Source organism: Globicephala melas, chromosome 2 (genome assembly GCF_963455315.2).
Source record: "Globicephala melas chromosome 2, mGloMel1.2, whole genome shotgun sequence".
NCBI classification, from domain to species: Eukaryota; Metazoa; Chordata; class Mammalia; order Artiodactyla; family Delphinidae; genus Globicephala; species Globicephala melas.
The window spans coordinates 23,419,662-23,433,597 of record NC_083315.2 but is presented as its reverse complement, the minus strand read 5'-3'; the positions used below and the strand labels follow the sequence as shown (position 1 = coordinate 23,433,597).

General features: G+C 38.6%; 1 protein-coding gene across 2 annotated transcripts in view; it reads left to right on the top strand.

Moving 5' to 3' along the window:
* Window positions 1–13,936, top strand: part of TAF3 (TATA-box binding protein associated factor 3) — a 152,744-nt gene that overhangs the window by 122,299 nt on the left and 16,509 nt on the right. For both annotated transcript variants that reach the window (XM_030836918.2, XM_070044833.1), the window contains exon 4: window positions 3,434–3,516. In XM_030836918.2, coding sequence (XP_030692778.1) covers window positions 3,434–3,516 — 83 coding nt within the window. The remainder of the gene's footprint in view (window positions 1–3,433; window positions 3,517–13,936) is intronic.

Sequence of the window (13,936 nt, the reverse complement as noted above, 5' to 3'; positions counted from 1 at the left end):
AGACATTGACAAAGAGACTAAATAGCTCCATGCAAGACACCAGCATTACCAGAAAAAAGGACTCAGAAATGTTTGGCAAAGAGTCACGAGTAGTATGGTAGAACAGAGGGTGAATTTGGTGCCAGGAGAACTGGATTTCAGTCATTTACTTACTAACTTTGTAACTGGCCAAACCACTTAATCTTTCTGAGCCCTTAGTACATGTGAGTAGTAATAGCTTCCACACCTACCTTATAGAGTTGTGAAGATCAGATTGGATTATGTATATGGGACACACTTTGTGAAGTGCTATACCGGTAAGTTATAATTATTGTGTAGTGTGGTAATAGCAGTGGACCAAAATACAATGTGAAGCATAATAATAGTGAAGAAGATTTTTTGAAAGTTAGGGCAAACAGCTTTATTTTTTAATAAAGCTTAAGAAAGTATTATTTAAGTGCTTCAATAATAGTATTGTGGGTTGAAGGAACATGGAATATTACTCCCAGTACTCAGGTCAATTAGGAGTGTGTGACCCTAAAATTTTTTAGAATTGAAGAAATATAGGAACTTTATATAATTTTTCATTCTCTGAATAAAAAAAAAAATTGTATTCAGTCCTAGTTTTGCTATTTTTGTGACCCAAAAACAGAAAAGGAAAAAGAAACAGGAAAGAAAGGAAAAATGGTTGCTTCATGTATGATCAGTTCCTCTGTAAAATGGAAACCATACCCCAACCTGTTTGTTAAAGAACCTAAATGAGAACATCTGGAAAATAACCAAACACAATGCCTGGCAAACATTAAGTGTTTTATAAATGTTTGTTTTGGATATATTTGTTTTTTTTCCCACAGATAACACAGAATGGTGAGAAAAATGTAGAAGCCTTAGTAGTTTACAAAATAGGCTAGACCACTGGTTTTCAGATTTGTTTAGATATGGAACCCTGTGTTCAAAAAAAATAGAGGAGAAATTGAACACAAAAATTTTCCATGGGTCTTGCTTTGCCCCCTCCCCAGTGACCCTTGACCCCCGAGGCCTTGAGGAAAACCACTGGACTAAGAACTGGGCAAATAAAAGAGACATCTGCCAAAAGTGAGACCATTTAGAGGAGCAGGTTTTCGTGGGGGAGTTGATAAGATTTAGATGTAATGAGATGAAATCCTTATAGGATATTGAGCTGAAAATGTTCAGTGGGCAGCATTATGTTTTGGTCTTAGTTCCAATCAGTGCTGGTCTAGAGAGGGAGATTTTGAAGACATGCCATATTGAAAACTTAGGATTGAGGGAATTCCCTGGCGGTTCAGTGGTTAGGACTCAGTGCTGTCACTGCAGGGGGCCCGGGTTCGATCCCTGGTGGGGGAACTAAGATCCCGCAAGCCACGTGGCACGGCCAAAAAAAAAAAAAGTTAAAAAAAACCCAACAACTTAGGATTGAAACCATGGACATGGATGAGGTCAGTGGAGAAAGTATGGGAGGACGAGAGGAGAGGACTTTGCTAGGGACAGGGAAGGAGCGTGATGAAGACCTCAGTGAAGAAACAGACGGGACATTCGGAAAGATTGAGTGTCTAGAAGGAATAGTTTAGTGGCGTGCTTGGGCCAGAAAGTAGAGTGGAGTTGGGTGAGGTATGAAGGAGAAATGGAGAAATGCAGACAATGAAGTGAAGACTAGAAAATGTGAGAGGTCGTCAGTGAGAGGTTGAAGGGGAGGTAAGTTTTTTAAAGGATAGAGTTGAGCACATTTGAAAGCTAGATGAAAATAATGAGTGGAACTGAGAAGTTGAAGATGCTACAAATAAGGAGGAAGTCTTTCGAAGACTGGAGGAGATGGACTCTAGTGTAATTGTGAATGCAGAGAAGTTTGTAGGGAATTGAAGGAATTCTGCTTAGTGGCCTCAGTATTTTGTCCTGTGGGGTTTGAAGGGCAAAAGAGGAAGGAACTCACGGGATGGGTCTTAAAAGCTGTAAATAATCACTTCCGATTAATTTTTAAAATATATCTTAAGCACTTACGTGTCAGACCCTACGATAGGCACTGGGAAATAGCAACAGACAGAACAGGCATGGTTTCTGCTCTTAACTAGTTTAGCTGGGAATCCAAATAAGCAGATAGTATTAAAGGCACAGATGAAATTGGAGTTTTGATGGCAGAAGTTTGTACAGTTTTAAATATTTTCTTTGGAATTACTCAGTGCCCTAGAGAATGATTTTAGATTGGTCCTGGATGAATGGTGAAATGACCGAGAGGCAAGAGAGTTGAGGGTACTTGCAGGATAAGTGGTTCATTCAACAGACATTGGTTGAGTACCTCCTGCGTACCATGCACTGTTCAAGAGAATGATAGAAGTCATCGATCTTGATGTGACGGTGGGATTTAAAAAAAAAAACAATTCAAGAAGGGGACAGGTAAAAACATATGAAAAAAAATGATAGATTTGATCAATGTGCAATATATTGATTATATGATATACTATACTGAGCACTACGTTATAAATTCCTTCCCCTTTAGAACCACTGCACTGTTCTGTTATGATTTAACTCTTGAGCTTGAAATATATAAATCAGTGGTTTGCACTAGTTGTCACAGTGACTAGCAGTGTCCTACTGGCATGTAGGGATGTTAAACATGTGGCCGTGCCTGGGACCACCAAGGAACCATCCCACCAAAAATGCTGGAAAACTCTGATGTAGATAATAATTTGAACTGCACATCTCTTGTTCATTTTGTTCATTCAAAATGTCAATTGTTCTATATAGGATCTTCAAGCCAGCAATTGTGGAGAATGCCTTTAACACCATACTCAATTTGTGTATTCCCTTTCTGATTATTAGCTCAAATATTTGTGAGATCTTCAACTTATTCAGCAGTTATTGCCTTTGCCATAAATCCTTTCTAAATAAATATGTTTTGTCTTGTGCAATATTTTAGATCATTTTTCTACTAGCCAAAAAATGGAACAATTCAGTGCTGTAATTACACTTAGTGTATTGGTTTTCTTTTATGACATTGTAAACATGAGATGAGTCTAATGTTTTTCAAGACCCATTAATAGATTCATTTTATCTTATAGTGAAGCTATGACTGCATTTTTTTCTGTTTTTGTTAAGTCTGGCAGTTACTTAAACGTTCCACTGAATGACCCAGGTAACAGTTTCTGTTTAAAAATTCTAACAATAAAATCCAAGAAATTAGTCAAAACTAAGAAAATGCAGAAATAACTCCCATATTTACTAGTGTTTAAAGTTTATGGAATTTTCCATGTTGCCTGGTAGCCTTCAGTTGTTGGGAAACGAAAACAAAATAGCCCAGTTTATCTTTACATCTAGCATTTTAGGCACATTTGAAACTTAAAGGCTTATCAAGTTTGTGGAGATGAGGAAGTAGGAGAAAAGGGAGGAGGTACTTTTGTTGAAAAAAAAGTATTTGACTCTAACGTAATATCTTCAACAGATAAAAGTGGAGCCAGTGGTCCCAGCCCCAAGCCCAGTGATCCCCAGATTGACTCTCCGAGTTGGAGCTGGCCAAGACAAAATGTAAGTACAGACGTTTCCAGTTAGAGTGCAACAGATAGAACTTAACCTTCACTACTCTTTCCTAGTGGACTTAATTCTATAGACCTTTTCCCAGTGTGAATATATAGTAGGGTCAAGCTGTATTTTGAAAAGTCTTCATTTTCAAATTTTTATTGGTTTCTTCCTCAGAGTTAATGCTTATTGCTTTATTCAACATATAGGATCCTTTGTGTTTTGGGTTTTTTTTTTCTGGCACTTTTTCTCTTTTGTAAAGACTAGCACAGGACATTGTTTCTGCATAGTTTGTAAGGCTCTGGTTATCTGAAAAATAAGAAACTATGTATTGAATGGACTGACTACCATGTTACGCCCAGGTGGATGTAATGTTAAACCTTTTCAAGTGTGTGTTCTCTGTCACCAGGACAAAGAATGAAGATTCTTTTCTTGCTCAGATGGCACATGGTTTTATTCTGTGCATATAAAACAAGGATACTGCCAAAGGCTTGGTGAAACAGTATATAATAGTAACTGAAGTCTGAATTGTCTGCTCTTTTTTTTTTTTTAAGAGAGAACTGGAAATGTAAACCCCATGTTTACTGTTTATTTTCTTAATTTTCATGGGATCATCACATCCACCCACCCTTCTTCAAAGTAAATTAGTTGGCTATGTTTCTTTTATTCATTTTGAGGGTATGAATTAAGGCCTACAGTGCTATTATATGATCCTAATAGGGTAATGAAGCATTGATTTTTTTTTTGTAAATCATGTTGAAAATCATTCTTCTAAAAATCATATTATACATCATTTAAATGAATTTTACAAGCTCAAAGTACAAGTTTACAACCTTACTTTTTACCAGTAAGCCTGAAAATGGATTAGTTTACACTGCAAACAATCAAATATTATGTAGGAAATAGGCTTACAAGGCATTTAACTTTTATTCAATTTTTAGCCATAAAAATGAAAGTAGTAGCCATGAACTTATTTATTTAGTAGGTACAGTAGACAACAGGAAATTTGCTTTACATTCTCATGGTTTGTTCCATCTTAAAGTTTGTGTGTAGCGTGTATTTTATGCAGCCGCTGCTTCTGTTAGTTCTAAATGTAATACAACGAAAAATCCCAGCATTATTCTGATGAGAAATTTTAGTAACATCCTTCTCCCTCAACCATCAGAGGACAGAGGGCTAGTTAACAAAGAGACCCAACCAAAATAACTGTACCTACCATCTCCTTGGAAATCCTGTACTTGGGTTCACTACTGTAAAGGGAAGATGTTCTTATTTATCATTGGACAACTACTTTTCTCCTACCCGTTCATATTTATTCCAGTTTTCTCATAACTCACCATTACTTCATCTTTCCTTTCACACAGAAGTTTGGCTTGCTTATTCCTTTAGAGAAATAAGGTTTGTAAAAAGGCACTGATAGTAATATTCATCTCATCTACCCTTAAGCGTCTTTCAGTTATTCTGTCGAGTAATTTCTTTTCCTCTCGATAAATCACTCATATACCTAAGATATTGGAAGATGTGAGAAATAGATCCTATGACTCTGGAACAAAATGTTCAGTATTACGGAAATTATAGTACCCAGACATTCTAGACAAATTGTCCTTGAAAGTATAACTTTATGTAACATGTAAACTTTCTGACATTTAGGTAAATAACTCCCATATCATATGAATAGTCAATCACTTGACCAAAGTCAGACACGAGGAAATACTTATAATGAGCAAAGGAATAACTTAAGTGAAATATATTACATTTTAAACTTAAAAAGAGAGAGAAAAAGAGGCCCAAGTCACATAGCAATAGGATTTTATATAAAATATAAGTTAATGATAAGGGTTGGTTTTTTTTTTAACTTGTTTGTTTTCTGTTTTTTTGTTTTAAATCTAAATCAGGGGTCAGCAAACTATGGCTGTGGGCCAGTCCATCCCACTGTCTGTTTTTTATGACTCACAAGCCAAGAATGTTTGAAAAAAAATTAAAAGAAGGATAACATTTTATGAACATGAAAATTATATGAAATTAAAAATAATCTTTTATTGTCATAGCATAAGGATACATGGCTTATTCCTTGGCAGTAATAATGGAAAAGAGATGGTAGATTTATATAAATGTGCCTTTACTTAGTTTGTATACAGCCGGGGGCGTGTAATGATGCTCTTTTGAAGTGGAATTAATGAGCAGACTCGCATTCAAATGGAGGAGTTTGAATAGTCTATGGGGAGGGGTTGTCTACTGCTAAAGAACAGGCAGAGAATAGTCTTTTGAAACTACAGGAAAAAGAAAAAGCTTTACAGCGTTCAAATTTTACACTCTCGTTGGAAGATCTTTAAGACAATATTTAGTTTCTAAATCTTATAAAGAAATTATGCCTTTGACCCGTGATCCAGGAAGGTACTTTGAGGTTAGATTATTTCCTCTATTCTCTATTATTGTCCCTTGAAGCCAGACAGAGGGCCCTTGTTTTCCGCTTCATTTAACGTGCCTGGAAACTGGATTCTAAAGGGTCTGTGGTCAGTCCAGTGCCTCCTTCTGATAGTGTTAAAACTCAGGGTGACTTTACAAGGACCTCAAATTCCTTCAGTAGGTCTCCCAGTAATGGGGACCCAGAGTTCCTGTTAGTCTGTATTGAAGATGAAACTAGAATACTAACCCTGAAGTTACAATCTCAACATCCGTAGTTTGTGGGGGTGATATGAATGGGGAGAAACAATACATTCAAATAAATCATGAAATAACTGAGTCTGGCCCAACAGTCAAGTTTTGCCTTGATGCCAAGAAAGCAGGTAGGTTTCAGCTTGGCCGGGGGCAGCACCTGGAGCCATATGGATCAGGATTTTGAGGTCTCACTGGACTTGGTGACAGAGAGTACAGTGCGTGTAATGTCCACTGTGGGATGGGCAAGTGGCAGCACAGTCGCCATGTTATTTGTTATCCCAGTCTTACCATCCCTTTATTTTGAGCAAGTGTGGGAAAATTGGGCTAACTTTCGGCATTTGTTCATTTATTTATTTCTATGAAGGATATAAATAGAGCAGAGTAACGTGAGGAAGGAAGTACCTTAGTGTGGGACTGTTTAGATAGGATTGTTGGGAGAGACATGGCAGAACATTAAATGTGTGGTTATATTTATAAAGCTCAAAATTCTGTTAAAGGAGCTTCTCATTAAAAAAGATAACTTTAGGTATTGGTAAAGTATTAAGAAAAAGGTCAAGGTTTGTAAAGATTTGGGGGTGAATAATGGTAGTGCTTAGGGGGTTAAGCGTTCTTTCCCCCTCACATTTCTCAAATGTATCTTTAATGCTGTCATCTCCCTGGCACTGGGGAGGCAGCTCTGTCCTTTTCTCCATCTGTTCCCTGGCTCTTCCGAGGGTGGAGTGGCTCTCCCGCCAGGGAGCTTTGGTCTGGTCGGTAGGGTTACTGTATTGGAGAAGTTGGGAGCTGGTCCTGCTCTCAGGACATTGCTGCCCTTATTCAGTGAGCTCACCAGGGAGGGGATAATGAATTGGGCTCCTCCAAAAATCCAGTAAGGCTCAGTTATTGTTCCAGTTAGATACTGTATTTGATCAAGTGACACAGAATCATTTATGGTACCTTTCATGAAAACAATATCATTATCATTAATAATCCTAAATTTTCTTTTGGCTGAGAGGTCACAATAAGTATTCTCTTTCACAAGTTTAATCCTTTTCCCAAAATATGCAAATTATGCTGGGATATTTTTCAATGACCACTTTACTGCTGGAAATTACAGTTTTCTTTCTGCTAACATTTTATCACCACAGCTATGAGTATTGTAATACTCATGGTATTATGTATTTCTTATAATTCAGGAAATTCTTTCATTAATCAAACCTCTTTTAACAGAGGTGCTGAAAATTGGACACTTTTTTTTTTCATGTAAGTAATTCAGTTTTTTATGGCAGTTTATAGAGTTTAGTTTATGCCTGGGAGGAGGCTTCTTAATACTTGTAATTTCTAAATTATATATGCTATAAAAATGGGAGCTAAAACTTTGCTCATTAATCTTGAAAAATAATGTTCAACCTTTAAAAATGTAAAATATGTACAGGTATTTGTTGTCTTTTTTGTGATCCAAACTTTTCTGATTAACTATTTTTGATAGGACAGCCAGCAATAGAGGGTACCATGGGCAATTACAAAAATAACCATTTAAAATATTTTTAAAGAAAGTAAGCGTTTTATATTTTTATGTAGCCACATTTCACTGAAAGACATATAATAGGTGAAATGTGTATAATGGTGTTTTAGTGACAAGTTCTTTAGAAAAATAATAGCAAATGATTTTTATCTCACTTTCTACATTTCTTCCTACACTTAAAATGTCGTTTATTCATATGTAGACTTTTTTCCAGTCTAAACAAATTTAAGGGTGACTTAAGGAGAGAACATAAAGATACTAGAAAATACTAGGAAACCAAGGCCAAAGAGAGGAAAAAGAAGCAAATGACTGCACATCAAATATGATTATGGCTTCCTGGCAATAAGTGCAGAGTGAAATGCAGTTTTAAAAAGGAAGGTACCTCCTAGTTTCTCAGGAGAGACAAAGTTTTTGAAGACACTAAATTTGAAATTTTATTTCCATAAGGAACCAGATGGCAAGAACACCTTTTTTTTATTTGACTGTTTCTTACACCAACCCCTGATCCAAGGATGTAACATAGACGCACACTCAGTGAAGGTGCCTCTATAAGGAGTCTTCCCTTCCCTAGTTGAAACACTTTCTCTTTGTATTAGTCAGGACCGTTGGTTGCAAGTAGCAGAAACCCTAATCAGACTAGCTCAAAGAGATTGGCTTTAGGCAAAGTGGTAACAAGGGTTCAAAAAGTGTCATTAAGACTCTGTTCACTTTCTTTTTCTCTGTCTAACCTCTGTGTGGTGGCAAAGATGGTGCAGATTGCTCTTGGCTGGTGTGGTTCTTAGTGCTCACAGGCTGAACTGCCCACCCCGCCTTTCACAGCATCTGCTGTGGGTTCCCATCTAGGAACCAGCCCCAGTGGGAGGGGGGAGAGCCCTGTTAGAAGGGGAAATGTTAGGTTCCAGAAGGAAAGAAGGACTCTCCTACCAGAATAAGGGATGAGGGGCAGGCAAAAACAATTGATATATTTTTATTTTATTTAGGGAAAGGCAATCAGATTCATATTTTTATAAAAGTATACTGAAGAGGCAGGGCAAGGAAGCTTATTGGTTAAAAAAAAAAGATCCTTTAGAAATAAAGTTTAAGAACATTTCAGACCATCATCCTGTCAGATTTGGAAGGCCTTTTGTTCTTCTATTTTTAATTTGTTTCCCTACGGATAAAACTGTCTGCTTTGATTTTTTTTAAAAAAAGAGAGAGAGAGAGAAAGATTGAAAAGTGTTGATAGTTTTCTTTGTTTTGCCCTGGTTAACTTGCCACTGATACTGAAACATTTCATAGGTTATTTTGCCTATATTAGAAGCTAACTAACAAGAACAGTGACCCACCCCCCAAAAAAATAAATAAATAAGAATAAAAATCTTGAGTGACTGTATTTAAAATTTATGGCAAATGACTTATTTTAATGCTAGTGAAAGATGGTAACATTACAAATGAAACTTCCTAGCAGCTGAACAATGAGAACACAAATTGTGGGTGGTATACATTATTCTTGCTAACTTTTATACTTATAAATTCCACAGACCCAAACCCATATATCTCAGTTATAATTCCAAGAGGAAGCAGGTGGTTAAATTTATTCTTACTCGGGTCTTCAGCCCTTTTCTGATTTTTCCAGACTAGGATATCTTAACCTCTGTATATCACTCTCTCATTTTTACTGAGCTAAAGTTATGATGGAATCCCCAAGTTTAATTTCTTCCTCTGGCACATGATAGTTTGTTGATTAACACCAAAGATGCAGTGTATTCAAGAGAAGAAAATAGTATGCTGTCAGAAAAACTGGCTTTAGGTTTTGGGAAATGTTTTTACTACCCAGTAAAACAACTGGAAAGATTATAATCAAAGCATTTCCATCTTACTTGTAAACAATTACAGCAGTCCTTACACGGATGCCACATTACAAGACTGGGGAAAATTTACTGGATTCCATTCTAATGCAATTAGAGCTAATTTTGTTCTTTAAATGAATAAAAGGTCAGCTAGTAAATCTAGCTTATCTTGAGTCCAGACTTCAATAAATTGTTTTATTTAATTTGTTGTAAAAGATCTTATCCTTAATGGGTCTAGGTCTTATTAGTTCACTTAGGTTTTAAAATATTTATGACCACCTTTTTAGATATGATTTGAATGATAGTTGGAAAGTTTCTCCCTGCAGTGTTATCAAGGCCCAAGATCACTAATTGAGTGAATATAGGAAGGTACTTAAGATTTGTTATCTAGACAAAGCTGATGCGGACTTCCAGAATTTAAATGTTCTTCAACCTGTGACAGGCAGAGGTAATTTAGCTATATCATGGTAACCTTTTGGATACTATCTGACTATAATTTCCCCTACAGATCAAACTACTCACACTTCTAGTGTTTAAAGAGAATGTATACCTACTGATGAGAACACTCTTACTATTACTGACAGCAACATAGAAAATTTAAATTCTTTGCATTCTGTTGTTCCCTGTCTTTTTAGGGGCTATAACATTAAAATACTTACATAGAGACTTTAGAGGCGTAGTGTGATGCTTCTTCCTTCCTGTTGCCACTCCAGCCTTTGTAGCTCGTGAGATGGAAATTTGTGTCACTGCCCGACCTCTGTGATTTAGAACAGGGGTCCCCAACCCCCAGGCCGCGGACCGGTACCAGTCCATGGCCTGTTAGGAGCTGGGCCGCACAGCACGAGGTGAGCAGCGGGCGAGTGAGTGAAGCCCCATCTGCCACCCCCTGTCGCTTGAACCAACCCCCTCAACCTGCCCCCCACCCCCCGTCTGTGGGAAAATTGTCTTCCACAAAACCAGTCCCTGGTGCTAAAAAGGTTTTGGGAACCGCTCATTTAGAATATTGCAGCCTTTTTCAAATGTGGCTGCCGTAGTCTGAACACATGGGTTGGGTTGAGGGACATGTCACCGTGGGGACTGACTAGCCGCGTTACCCCATTTGGATTTACTCTTCTGGGTTCCAGAGCTGCATCTGTCCTCATGGCTTGTCCTCCAGGGTCCAGCAAGGAGCCCAGCATCCCTCCTGATCTTCGGGACCAGCTCCTTCTCCATCCCCGCCTTTCCTGACCCCGCCCTCTCCCCCCCCACCCCGGAAGTTCTTTCCCTTCCTTATCTCTTCTCCTCTGTATCTTTCTCTCCTTCCTTCTGGTATCTTCCCTTCAGCCTTGGGTTCTACCATCTTAAACCTTCCCACCTTCACCAGCCTCCCCCTCTAGATGAGGGAAAGGCCATGTAACTTCCTCTTTTCATTCTCGCTTCTCAAAGCATATTCCTTGTATGTACTTTGCTCCAATTTTTTTTTCCAGCTTTATTCCTAAACTCCCTATGCTCTGGTTTCTGCCCTGGAGACTTTTCTGAAGCTTCCCATTAACATGATTAAATGCATCCCAAGGCGGTGCTGCAGGCCTGTGACTTCATCCTTCCTGCTTCTCAGATACCGTTGTTCCCACCAAGCCCTTTATGAAACTCTCTATTCCTTGGTACTCTCTATTCTTGGTACTACGTGCATCTGATTCTCTTTCTCCATCGTTGCTTCTTTCTTTGATCACTTTTTCTTTCTCTTCTTGCCCTTGGCCTACTACTCCCTAAAGTTTCTTTTTCACTCTTTTCAAAATCAGGTGATGATGATTCCCAAATCTTTACTTCCAGCTCAGATTTCTCCCCAAAATTCAGACTAATCTGCCCAGTTACCTGTTAGAAAGTCTGGAAAGACCAGAGGCACCTCAAACATGGCCTTTCCAAATTGAACACACCATTATTTCCCCAACCTTGTACTCCTTATGCTTTTTATTTGTTGATGATGAGATCAGAGCCTCCATTTTCAAGCTGTCTTAGTTTCTAGAGTAACTTGAAATTAGACAAATACACTCTGGCTGGGAGAATTGGGAGATTTTATTTATGTCATATCACCAGATGGGATATCTGAAAATTAAGACATGAATGTCTCCCAGCTCCAAAAGTGTTGTTTTGAACAAAACTTAAGGAAAGAGAAAGACCCTTTCCTGTGAGGTCTCCTTTGAATGTCACCTGAACTCTTATACCTCCCAGTCACCATCTTCAAATTTGGGTCCTTCCTCCTTGTCTAGACTCAAGTAGTCATCAGCACCAGAGGAGGAAAGATGTTGATGCCTATTCACAGGCCTCTGGAGCTGCCCCCCCCCGCCCCGCAACACCAGGCAAAGATGCCTTTGGCTTGGAAACACAAATGCCCTTCGCTACTGGGCTATTTTGCCTCCTAGAGAGAATAACTATTTTGCCTCCTAGAGAGAATAGCTATTTTGCCTCCTAGAGAGAATAACAGATTTTTCAGTTTTCCACTTTTCAAATCAAGTGCCCAGCGCTGATCACCCTACACCCATCTGAGCTCTAAGCTCTACCCTCTAACTGTAAAAGCTCCAGCATCACAGAAACCCAAGGCAGGGGGATACCTCCCTCCCTTACTCCCAACCCCTCACCCACCCAACAACCAACCAGTCCCCAGCCCCTCCCCGCCTTACCGACAATATTTGTCAATTCCTTACCCTCTTCTCCTTTCCTGCTGCCTCTCAGAACTGTTCTCCATACTTAATCTCTCCAGAGCAATCTGTCCAGAACGCTTATGCTTTATACGTTGTGGCACTTCCAAGCTGCTTGCGGTTTCCCATGCAGAACAGGATGCCTTGCATCTTCATTCCTTTTCTCAGGTTGTCCCATCTGCCTCAAATGCCTCCACCCCCCTGCCTCTTCATGGGAGTCACTCGTATTCATCTTTTAAAACTGTCAGTTGTCATTAGGGAAAGTGATCACAGCCCACCTTCCCACCCCTGCCCCAGGCTAGCCATCCTTCTGCCAAGTGCCCAGAATACACTGTTTTCATCCAAATTGTTCAACTTCGTATGCTTTATCGATCTACCTTTATGTGACTGTCTTCCCCCGTTTCTTGGAAATTGAGGGTGTGCCCCATTCACCTTGAACCCAGCCACCCAAGGGTAGGAGACGTAGTAGACGGGTGATAAATATTTGTTGAGATGGATTCACGGACTGAAACAGTCTCTCATCTGTTGAACCATAGCACTGATTTTCACTCTGTTTGAACAAGCTTTCATAGATTTGAAGTGGCATCAAAATAAAGTTTAATTGAGTTACTTTTCCAGAATGGCTGTAACATTAGGAGTTGGTTTTATCAAGTAAAAACCCCTTAAGTGGGCCCATGAGCCATGGCCGCTGAGCCCGCGCGTCCGGAGCCTGTGCTGCGCAACGGGAGAGGCCACAACAGTGAGAGACCCGCGTACTGCAAAAAAAAAAAAAACCCTTGAGTAAGAGGGCTGAAGGGGATAGAGGAAGCTTACTCTTAGCCCTGGAGTACAATGGGAAGGCTACGTTTGGTCTTGCTTCTCCTTGCTAAACTGTGACTCTTGGTATTCTGCCTAACTTTAGCGGTCCTTTGAATAATAAGAGGATGCTGAAAATAAGTTGCTTAAAGGAATTGGAAGATCCTACAGATGGAGTGACTAAGTTTCCAAATGTGTTTTATTAAATAATGTAAAGTTGGTCATTCTGTAGTCTATGTAAAAGGGAAATGTGGATTTTTTTAAAGACTTGCATTATCTATCTAGTAACAGATGCACCTCTCATATACTCTGGATAGATGAAAAATGACACCCCTCAATATGAATCTGCTTTTCTTTGAATCTGGGAGTAGCTTTTCTCCCAGAGCACACTCACTGATTGCCCATCTTTGGCTCTCTATGCCGTATGTACTTAGGATTTTAATCAATTACTTCTGCTTCTTTAGTCCACAAAGGTGAAAAAATATATATGTGTGTGTATACATCTCTGTATACAGCACATGCTATAAGTATATATATATTTTTTCCATGCTATTTACTGAGGAAGATAAAAATTCACGTAAAGCATGGTGATTTTTGGTGAAGACACAGCAGCTATTATCAAATTTTAATATATTTTGAAGTAGTAGTGTTGGGTTCTCCAAGCATGACTTCAGTAATAACTGAATATTATAACACTACAGTGAGATACAAATCTTAATCACAATCCTGTTCATTTTTCAGGTTCACTGAATATCATCTTACTGCTTTTAATGTTTTCAAATAACTGGGATGTTATTTAATCCTAAAATGAATGAATGAATGAGTGAAGGTTTATCTTTTATGGTTAACTTGCAACTTTAGCATATGTTCATGTAAAAGCATCTCATCCTCCTCTGTAGACTCCAGGCTCAGAGAGGATTAAAAGTGAACTTTCAGGGCTTCCCTGGTGGCGCAGTTGTTGAGAGTCT